Here is an 11,720-nt window from a genome sequence, read left to right as displayed (position 1 = left end):
TCTGCATTTTGATGAAGCAAAATCACCATTACAGTTTAAATTTCTAGAGTAGAAGAATAAATCTGAAGTATTATAAAACTTTATTGTTGTGATTTTTAATTGAAAATGATAGTAGATACATTTAAAATGTTTATCATAGAGCATAAACAGTATGTTCTCTACATTCTCTGCTAATGCTTATATTACATATTTTTGTGGTCTTCAATCTTTTTCCTCCTTATATTCCCAAAAGAATTTTATTAAGCATGTAACCTTTCACACATGCTTAGCTTCTAAAACTTCTCATTATGAGTAAGATAACAAAAAATATAAATACTGATATTTTAAAAATAAAGTGAAATACCATTTTGAAAATGTATTCAGTGAAATGTAAATACTGCAGTCATTTATTGCCTACCATTATCCATTTAAAACAACATGATCTATTCTTTTAAAAGTTGGAAATTTTAGCATCATTCTTGTTTCTGTTAAATCTTGTATTTCCATTCTTATTTCCCACATAATTTTACCTTGTTATTTTATGCTTCAATATATTTTATTTTTTAAAAGATTTTTTTTTGATGTGGATCATTTTTAAAGTCTTTATTGAATTTTTTATAATATTACTTCTGTTTTATACATTTTTCTGGCCTCAAGACGTGTGGGATCTTAGCTCCCTGGCCTGGGATTGAACCTGCACCCCCTGCGTTAGAATGTGAAGTCTTAACCACTGGACCACTGGTGAAGTACTGCTTCAATATATTTTAAAGATCACTCTATCATACATTTCTGAAACTAAAGATAATCAAAACTATAAAAGACGTTCTTGTACCTATCCAGTTCTGAGTAGTAATAGATTTTTCTAGATCAAGCTATCATTATAAGTATGGTCAACATATTCTTTATCAAAACTATATATAGCTACTATAATTTCAATAATATTAAACACAAGAAAAATTTTGTTTGAAAGTCATTTCTAAAAAATGAAATTAATTGTATATTCCATCCATCTGGGTCCTCCAATCGGATCATGTGTCCTTGGATGAATATGACTTACTGCTAGATTGACACACATCTCACCTATCCTCTTGCTATGTTTTCTATTCTCCTATGTTCTACTCTCCTATATTTCTATTCTATACTATTCCTATTCTACTTATTCTATAGATGCAAGCACCAAGAAGTCTTGTTCACATAAAGAGAGATAGAGGTCTTCCTTGGTGGCCTGGTGGCTAAGACTCCATGCTCCCAATACAGGGGGCCCAGATTCCATCCCTGGTCAGGGAACTAAGATCCCACATGCTGCAACTAAGATCCAGTGCAACCAAATAAAATAAATATTTTTCTAAAATAGGAAAAAAACACAAGAAGTTCTGTTATAATATCATCATTTGAATATTTAATTATCTAAGTTAAAAGCCAAAGGTCACATTGTAATCATCATTGAAAAAGAATTTTAATTACCTGTGCTGTGCTGTGCTTAGTTGCTTCAGTTGTGTCCAGCTCTTTTCGACTGCATGGACTGCAGCCCGCCAGGCTCCTCTGTCCATTGGGTTCTCCAGGCAAGAATACTGCAGCTTAATTACCTATCAGCTGATGAATCAAGTATGACTTTCTTAATTCTACTGAAAGCACACCACTGGGAACTAGGTCAATTGCAAAAGGATTTGGATTAGTTATTAGTCATTCTCGTTCTCATTGTCTAGAAACATTGCAAAAAAGGCACTTATAAATGGTTACTAATTGCTATTCTTCTACTTAGAATCACCTGATATAACTTTGGCAAAATTGAAATATTATTAATTTAAATATACTTTTATCAATATAAAACCTCAAAGTGCTTTTTATTATTGTCAAAACTATGACTTGCATAATTATATTTCTAGAAAGTGCCTACAAATAACCTGATTTTCAAAGCTAGGCTTCATTGTCAAGATAAGCAGTCAAGTTAGATTTATGACTGATAGGAAAAATATTATTTCACTTTTAAGTCTAATAAACTCATAAATGTACATTTGTATGACAATTATCCCACTTTCAAATTCTAAGATAAGTTAAAATCCCATTTCTGAATTCTAAGATGAAGAGTTTTGCTGGGTATTTGTTTCCTGGATTCAGTGTTTCTTTCTATGCTCTCTCCTTTGTTCTTATGCAACTCTCAGGGGCAATATAAACACTAACAAGAGTTGAGGAAGAAAGAGGTGAGGTTTAAAAATGAAAACTTTTATTACTTTTACCTCCCACCACTATAATAAATGAGTACAGAAAATTTCAAAATGAGTCAAAAGTACCCATTTTAAATGGCATACATTTTTAATACCAGAAATATATTTAAGACAGTTGGATGTATGAGGGCTTATGAGCTACAATGGGTTCATGATTCCTTGATTTAAGAGACTTTGTGCAAATATCAATATTTTGGATTTGTTTTTGTAAAAGACAAACAAGCTTTTCACTCTAAGATATATCTAAAACACATATTATAAGTAAATATCATAATATTAAAATAAACCCACAGATCATGTGTCTTGATTGAATTATCAACATTATGGTAGAGATTTTATAGACTTATTACCTACAAAGATCATAAGTTCATTGGTCATGCACAATTTCAGGGGTTTCAAAATGATGTTGAAATACATTGAGGCCAAAACCGAACCTTATGGCAGATTCTGTCTAGCCAAATGTCAAAGCCAAAGATCAATGTTATAGTATTCCAACTTTTAATAGTAGGTAGCCATGTAACTCACATGAATGAAAGTAGAGTAATGAAATTCCAGTCATCAGTTTAATAGACAGTAAATATTTGTTGAGTGAAAAAATAAATAAAATAAGCTGGTAAACTTTCTTGGCTAAAGTGTTGTTGTATAAGCAGGAAAAGCATTTGGAAAGAAATACTCTGAAAATACAATATGAGAATATTCTGACTGACCTCAAAGCAGGATGACAAAGTACTTAAGAGAATAGACTCAATTGTCAAACACCTTGGAAAGAATCCCAGGTTCCTCACTGTTACCTCTTGAACAAATTACTTAACCTCTCAGGGCTTTAGTTTATCTATAAAGTTGCTTAAGAGTAGCCCTCCAAGGATTAGATTTAGTTTGACATACTTAAAAGTACTTAGAAAGTGTCTGGCATAGAGTGAAAGCTATATACATGTTTGTTATTATTATTAATAGTAAAACTGTCTTTCCAGGTTTTCTTTTAAATCTTAGAAACTCTTTTTTCTTTTGTGCCTAGAACAATTTGTTTTACATAACTGATATTTAAAATTCATAGTTTCAAACACCAAGTGTAATTGACTCATCCAAGAAATTCCCACATAAAGAGTAAAATTGCACACAACTATCCAATCACTCTTGGCTTCCCTGGTGGCTCAGATGGTAAAGTGTCTGCCAGCAGTGCGGGAGACCCGGGTTTGATCCCTGGGTTGGGAAGATCCCCTGGAGAAGGAAATGGCAACCCATTCCAGTACTCTTGCCTGGAAAATTCTGTGGACTGAGGAGCCTGGTAGGCTACAGTTCACAGGGTTGCAAAGAGTCGGACATGACTGAGCGACTTCACTTCACTTTACTTCACCCAATCACTCACTAAGGGCTTCCCAGGTGGAGCTAGTGGTAAAGAACCTGCCTCTCAAGGAAATGGGATCGATCCCTGGGTCGGGAAGATCTCCTGGAGAAGGGCATGGCAATCCACTCCAGTATTCTTGCCTGGAGAATCCCATGGACAAAGGAACCTGGCAGGCTCTATGGTCCATGGCGTCGCAAAGAGTTGGATCTGACTGACCTGGCATTTCCTCTAGTCATTCACTAAAGCAAAAATTAATATTCATAAAACTTCAGATGAACTGCAATGTTTGATAACTGAAGACACATGCTATATATTGCCTTGGTAGAATCTATCTTACACATCCACCAAAATAGGAATACCTTATCACAACATAAAATCTTTAATTACTTACTGTTAGGTGAAAAGGAACAAAAGCTAACTTTTGACTATAATAATAGCATTAAATTTTGACATAAACTAGGAAGAGAGGTGAACACATAGATGTGAAAAGAGTTAACTTTGTAATTGCTGATAATTCTCATGCTAATTGTACGGAAAACAGATTTTTTAAAATCTCAAAGTTATTTTAAAAAAACCTATGAAAGACATTATAACCTTTGGACATATTTCTAAACTGCTGCTTCCCATGAAAAATATGTTTACAGAACATTGAGCAACTGTGAGTGGGTGAGAGTGGAGGTGTCCTTGTCACTTAGTGTACACTGGGGGAGGTGCTGTTAGAATCACAGGCATAAGCAGAATGAAATGAAAATTCACATTAACAGAAATGGGACATTCAGAGCAATATTTTTTAAAACTGTATTTTTAATTGGAGGAAAATTGCTTTACGAAATTGTGTTGGTTTCTGTACAACAATGAGAGTCAGCCATAATTGCACATATTTTCTCTCCTTCTTGAGCCTCCTTCCCTTGTCCCCATCCCATCCCCTCTAGATCATCACAGTGGGCCAAGCTGGGCTCCCTGTTATACAGCAACTTCTCACCAGCTATCCATTTTACACATGGTAATGTACATATGTCAAGGCTACCTTCTCCATTCATCCCACTTGCTCCTTCCCCAACTGTATCCACAAGTCCCTTCTCTATGTCTGCATCTCCATTCCTTCCCTGTAGAGAGATTCATCGATATCATTTTTATAGATTCCATGTATATACATTAATATATGATATTTGTTTTTCTCTTTCTGACTTATTGCATTCTTATACTTTGTTTTTAAAAGCAACAGGAAGCCCAGAGGTAAATCCACGAACCTATGGACACCTTCGGAGAAGGCAATGGCACCCCACTCCAGTACTCTTGCCTGGAAAATCCCATGGATGGAGGAGCCTGGTGGGCTGCAGTCCATGGGGTCGCTAAGAGTTGGACACGACTGAGCGACTTCACTTTCACTTTTCACTTTCATGCATTGGAGAAGGAAATGGCAACCCACTCCACTATTCTTGCCTGGAAAATCCCATGGACGACGGAGCCTGGTGGGCTGCCGTCCATGGGGTTGCACAGAGTCGGACACGACTGAGCGACTTCACTTTCACTTTTCACTTTCATGCATTGGAGAAGGAAATGGCAACCCACTCCACTATTCTTGCCTGGAGAATCACAGGGACAACGGAGCCTGGTGGGCTGCCATCTACGGGTTCGCACAGAGTCGGATGCGACTGAAGTGACTTAGCAGCATGGACACCTTATCTTTGACAAAAGAGGCAAAAATATACAATGGAGAATAGACAATATCTTTAACAAGTGGTGCTGGGAAAACTGGTCAACCACTTGTAAAAGAATGAAACTAGAACACTTTCTAACACCATACACAAAAATAAACTCAAAATGGATTAAAGATCTAAACGTAAGACCAGAAATTATAAAACTCCTAGAGGAGAACATAGGCAAAACACTCTCTGACATAAATCACAGGAGGATCCTCTATGACCCACCTACCAGAATGTTGGAAATAAAAGCAAAAATAAACAAATGGGACCTAATTAAACGTCAAAGCTTCTGCACAACAAAGAAACTATAAGCAAGGTGAAAAGACAACCTTCAGAATGGGAGAAAATAATAGCAAATGAAGCAACTGACAAAGAATTAATCTCAAAAATATACAAGCAACTCTTGCAGCTCAATTCCAGAAAAATAAACTACTCAATCAAAAAGTGGGCCAAAGAACTAAACAGACATTTCTCCAAAGAAGACATACAGATGGCTAACAAACACACGAAAAGATGCTCAACATGACTCATTATCAGAGAAATACAAATCAAAACCACAATGAGGTACCATTTCACGTCAGTCAGAATGGCTGTTATCCAAAAGTCTACAAGCAATAAATACTGGAGAGGGTGCAGAGAAAAGGGAACCCTCTTACACTGTTGGTGGGAATGCAAACTAGTACAACCACTATGGAAAACAGCGTGAAGATTCCTTAAAAAATTGGAAAAAGAACTGCCTTATGACCCAGCAATCCCACTACTGGGCATACACACCGAGGAAACCAGAACTGAAAGAGACACGTGCACCCCAATGTTCATTGCAGCACTGTTTATAATAGCCAGGACATGGAAGCAACCTAGATGTCCATCAGCAGATGAATGGATAAGACAGCTGTGGCACATATACACAATGGAGTATTCAGTTCAGTTCAGTTCAGTCGCTCAGTTGTGTCTGTCTCTTTGCGACCCCATGAATCGCAGCATGCCAGGCCTCCCTGTCCATCACCAACTCCCAGAGTTCACTCAGACCCACATCCATCGAGTCAGTGATGCCATCCAGCCATCTCATCCTCTGTCATCCCCTTCTCCTCCTACCCCAACCCCTCCCAGCATCAGAGTCTTTTCCAATGAGTCAACTCTTTGCATGAGGTGGCCAAAGTACTGGAGCTTCAGCTTTAGCATCATTCCTTCCAAAGAAATCCCAGGGCTGATGTCCTTCAGAATGGACTGGTTGGATCTCCTTGCAGTCCAAGGGACTCTCAAGAATCTTCTCCAACACCACAGTTCAAAAGCATCAATTCTTTGGTGCTCAGCTTTCTTCACAGTCCAACTCTCACATCCATACATGACCACTGGAAAAACCATTAACTTTGACTAGACGGACCTTTGTTGGCAAAGTAATGTCTCTGCTTTTGAATATGCTATCTAGGTTGGTCATAACTTTTCTTCCAAGGAGTAAGCATCTTTTAATTTCATGGCTGCAGTCACCATCTGCAGGGATTTTGGAGTATTACTCAGGCATTAAAAGGAATACATTTGAATCAGTTCTAATGAGGTGGATGAAACTGGAGCCTATTATACAGAGTGAAGTAAGCCAGAAAGAAAAACACCAGTACAGTATACTAACGCATATATATGGAATTTAGAAAGATGGTAATGATAACCCTGTATGCGAGACAGCAAAAGAGACACAGATGTATAGAACAGTCTTTTGGACTCTGTAGGAGAGGGAAAGGGTGGGATGATTTGGGAGAATGGCATTAAAACATGTATAATATCATATATGAAATGAATTGCCAGTCCAGGTTCGATGCAGGATACAGGATGCTTGGGGCTGGTGCACTGGGATGACCCAGAGGGATGGTATGGGGAGGGAGGTGGGAGGGGGGGTTCAGGATGGGGAACACGTGTATATCCGTGGTGGATTCATGTCAATGTATGCCAAAACCAATACAATATTGTAAAGTAATTAACCTCCAATTAAAATAAATAAATTAAAAATAATAAAACAAACAAAAGCAACAGGACCCTGGGAAAACTATGACTATTTTAAGCATTATATCTTAGACACTAATGATCAACTTTTTTGAAAACTGAATACCCTCAATTGTGTGACACTCATTCGTCTTTTTTGCTACTAAAAACCACTTCCCAGCATCGTAAGTCCTCTATTAGAAAACATATGGGATGAGAGAAAAGAAAAAACCCACCTCGTTTTAATTAAGTTTTCATGTTTCTGGGCTGTTGGAAGTAGTAGCAGGCTTTTAAACCTCTGCCTTCTTTAGCTCTTCTTAGTGAGAATTCCAGAAATCTTCCAATTTTGTCCCTAGTCTTATTTCTTGAAATCTTTCCTATCAGGAAAGAAATTATTAGTTAATAATGTCAGTTGCTAAGGCTGATCTTCTTGAGTGTCCCTTGGACTGCAAGGAGATCCAACCAGTCCATTCTAAAGGAAATCAGCCCTGGGTGTTCTTTGGAAGGAACAATGCTGAAGCTGAAACTCCAGTACTTTGGCCACCTCATGTGAAGAATTGACTTATTGGAAAAGACTCTGGTGCTGGGGGTGCAGGAGGAGAAGGGGACGACAGAGGGTGAGATGGCTGGGTGGCACCACCAACTCGATGGACATGAGTTTGAGTGAACTCCGGGAGTGATGGACAGGGAGGCCTGGCGTGCTGCGATTCATGGGGTTGCAGAGAGTCGGACACAATTGAGCTACTGAACTGAACTGAACTGAAGGCTGATCTTCAGGCTGTTTTTGTCATGGCATAATTCCCTATCTACAGAAAACAGCTCTTCAGTTCCATAGCTTAGACTTTCCTGTAACTCTTCTATTCACTTGAACTTATTTCCCTCCCTGCTGCAAATAAGTCTATGCAACTCTCACCTTAAGGCGTGATTTTGAATTAATTCCACCTCTGTGCTTTCTCATGTGCCGTTCATCTCGTCAGAAATGTCTTCTTTTGAGACATTTCTGTAGTAACCTATGCCTAAGAACTGCTTCTTGACCATGGAAATGAGGAGAGATTTCTCAGCTTAATTCCGTGTCATGCTGATCATTCTATCACTGGGCAATTCTCTACTCACTAGGGTTCTCTTACTTGATATACTTTTTTTTTTTTTCTTTTTGTTTTCTTTTATTTTTTTTAAATTTTATTTTATTTTTAAACTTTACAATATTGTATTAGTTTTGCCAAACATCGAAATGAATCCGCCACAGGTAACTTTACAATATTGTATTGGTTTTGCCATATATCAACATGAATCCACCACATTGATATACTTTATTGCTGTTTTACTTACAGTTCAGCTGTTAGCTTATACATTTATACAAACTGTCAGTGATTTGAAAACTTGATTATTATTAGAATCACCTAAGGAGCTCTTTAAAAATACAGTTTCCAAGGTCTCCCACTCCATACTTACTGAAACTAAATATTTTTCCTTTATGATGCATAATCTATATTTTCAAGTTCCTTTTTTTTTAGTATGATTGACATGAAGAATGCCATATATTTAATGTACAGAAAAGAAGCATATATCTGTGAAAAAATGAAATGTTTCATGAATTTGTGTGTTCTCCTTATCTAGGGGTCATGCTAATCTTCTCTGTATTGTTCTAATTTTAGTATGAGTGAGTCAGAGTTGTTCAGTCATGTCTAACTCTTTGCGACCCCATGGACAGTAGCCTGTCAGGCTCCTCTGTCCATGTGATTCTCCAGGCAAGATACTGGAGTGGGATGCCCATTCCTTTCTCCAGAGGATCTTTCCAATCCAGGGATCGAACCTGGATCTCTCACATTGCAGGCAGATTCTTTACTGTCTGAGCCACCAGGGAAGACCCAAATCTGGGCTTTAGAGGGACACACCCAGATTTTAGTGTACATGCTGCTGAAGTGAGCACTTTAATCTATATTTTTATTTTATATTTTAAGCAACCTTTCTAATGGATTTTAATATGACTGATTTGCTAAGCATGTATTGGTGGTGGTGGTTTAGTCATTGAGTTATATCTGACTCTTGCGACCTCATGGACTGTGGATTCTCCAGGCAAGAATACTGGAGTAGCTTCCCATTTCTTTCACCAAAAGTTCTTCCCAACCCAGGGATCAGATCCAGGTCTCCTGCATTGCAGGTGAATTCTTTACCAACTGAGCCATCAGGGAAGCCACAAGCATGTGTTGAGTACCATCAATTTAGATATCCTATAAATGATAGTAGCTGAGCATAATGAAACTTAGATACACTCAGTTTCTTCCCAAGCTTGTAGATGGATACCTGTCTGCACAAGGACCATGTTTTCTCTGGGCCTGATTGCTATTGATCTTTCCTTCTGGTTGAGAGTTGCTCTTTTAGCAAAGAATGTAATGAAAGCTGGTCTGGTCTGGAGAACCTAGGGAGCAAATAAATATGAGATAGCTGTCTTATCAAAAAATCCCTCCCTGGGGAGAAGGGGGCTTTGGGGTGACAGCAAATGGGTACAGATTTTTGGAGGGGATAATGAAAATATTCCTGCGGTGATGGTTACAAAACTCTGGATATACTAAAAGTCACTGACTTATACTCTAAATGGATGAATTTTCTAGTGTGTAAACTATATCTTGATAAAGCTGTTAAAAAAATCCCTCCTACTAACTAGGTGTTGACATCACTCAAAATTTTAATTTATCATTTGTCATATCTTTTCCTGGAAAAGCCAATCTTGTTTATTTCTCTCATTTTGTCACTTTCTTATATCATCGTTTAAATTCTTTTTTTTTTTTTCTTTCTTAAAACTTTCCTTCTCTGTATGGGAATGTTTCCTTTTCTTTATCTTATTCCATTTGACAAATTTCTGTCCTCATTCCCTTGTCAGCATTTATGACTGTACTTACATCATCATAAACTGAGAACTATGTTATTCTTTTAAAAATTAAAAGACATTTACATACACTGTAAAATAATCTGATATCTGTCCATAGAAAGTCAGTTATATGGGTACCTTTTGTGAACCTGCAATATTCTTATCTCTACACACTAGAATGAAATATTTAATTCAAAGCTAATGCATTTGAAGAAATCCTGTCCAGTAACATTTCTCTTCAAATATTTTGGTCTGGATCTCACTATAGTTGAGAGAGACAGTCAAGAAAACAGATTCTGTTTTGTAGATTGAAAAGCTTTGCATAAGCTTTAGCTAAAGAGCTTTCTTGTAGAATGAAGGGATGAATAGAGCATACTGCTTACAAAATTTAAGCCAGAGCATTAAAATTGAAAGCATCAAAGCAATACTTAGCTACTTAGCAATCATTTTGATAACTGAAGGATTTTGGAGTTTAAGAAAATTGCAATACATCAAAAGACTGAATCTGAGGAATTAATGTAACAGAAAGATGCTGGCCTATGTATCAGACTTTGCAGCCCCAACAAAGGAAACCTCAATAACAGAGAAGCAATTAATTAAAGTAATTAGTTCTATAAAGGCTATCAAAGTCAGTATTTTCATTACAATGCTTTGCCTCCAAATTGATACAACAAATTTCATTTCAAATTTTCCCACTCTTAGTCCAGCTTCTTTCCTCAGCTTCCCATTGATGCCTCTTCTTTAATATGGATACAACAGTGTTAGAGCTCTTGATTACATTCTGGATATTTACTAGGCAAACATGATAGTGCCATTAAAATTTGGAATTTAATGTATGAATTAACGGGCTTCCCAGGTAGTGCAGTGGTAAAGAATCCACCTGCCAATGCAGGAGATGTAAGAGACTTGGGTTCAATCCTTGGGTCAGGAAGATCCCCTGGAGGAGGAAATGGCAATCCATTCCAGTATTCTTGCCTGGATAACTAGACGAACAGAGGAACCTGACGGGGTACAGTCGATGGGGTTTCAAAAAGTGGGAGATAACTAACTATGCTGCTGCTGCTGCTAAGTCGCTTCAGTCGTGTCTGACCCTGTGCGACCCCATAGACAGCAGCCCACCAGGCTCCCGCGTCCCTGGGATTCTCCGGGCAAGAACAATGGAGTGGGTTGCCATTTCCTTCTCCAACGCCTGAAAGTGAAAAGTGAAAGGGAAGTCGCTCAGTCGTGTCAGACTCTTCGTGACCCCATGGACTGCAGCTACCAGGCTCCTCCGTCCATGGGATTTTCCAGGCAAAAGTACTGGAGTGGGGTGCCATTGACTTCTCCGTGACTAACTATACATTTCCTCTAATCATTCACTAAAGCAAAAAAAAAAAAAAAAAAAAAATGATATTCATGATCTTTTCTTTCTCTTGCTGTATTTTTACCCACCCCTTTCTACAAGGACAACCTGCTATTGTGTGTTTCTTTACTGCAAAGGTTTTGGCCAAGTCTAAAGAAAATTGTCCCTGTCATTTGACCAAGACTGTGTCTTTATGCCTTTAATTAATGTCTCTACATCACAAATGGAAAACAATGTCATAGTGGTGATCACTTACCTTATCCTTTATGAAAAGCAACAA

General features: G+C 37.6%; 1 protein-coding gene and 1 non-coding gene across 3 annotated transcripts in view; both read right to left on the bottom strand.

The window, feature by feature from the left end:
• LOC147372776 (pregnancy zone protein-like) overlaps positions 1 to 1,586 on the bottom strand; it is a 59,576-nt gene extending 57,990 nt beyond the window's left edge. Inside the window, exon 1 of one of the 2 annotated variants that reach the window (XM_086402034.1) lies at positions 1,444 to 1,586. In XM_086402034.1, the coding sequence (XP_086258160.1) occupies positions 1,444 to 1,529 (86 nt within the window). In that variant the 5' untranslated portion in view covers positions 1,530 to 1,586. The remainder of the gene's footprint in view (positions 1 to 1,443) is intronic. The other variant, XM_086402033.1, reaches the window with a different exon arrangement.
• A 7,215-nt stretch (positions 1,587 to 8,801) lies between these two features.
• Positions 8,802 to 8,908, bottom strand: LOC147372775 (U6 spliceosomal RNA). The gene has a single exon (XR_015165015.1). It is a non-coding gene; the product is annotated as a U6 spliceosomal RNA (small nuclear RNA).
• Positions 8,909 to 11,720: the final 2,812 nt, after the last annotated feature.

Source organism: Bos grunniens, chromosome 5 (assembly GCF_055505025.1).
Source record: "Bos grunniens cultivar Pamir isolate PY7600 chromosome 5, Bosgru_T2T1.0, whole genome shotgun sequence".
NCBI lineage: Eukaryota > Metazoa > Chordata > Mammalia > Artiodactyla > Bovidae > Bos > Bos grunniens.
This window is presented reverse-complemented; position numbering and strand designations above follow the sequence as displayed.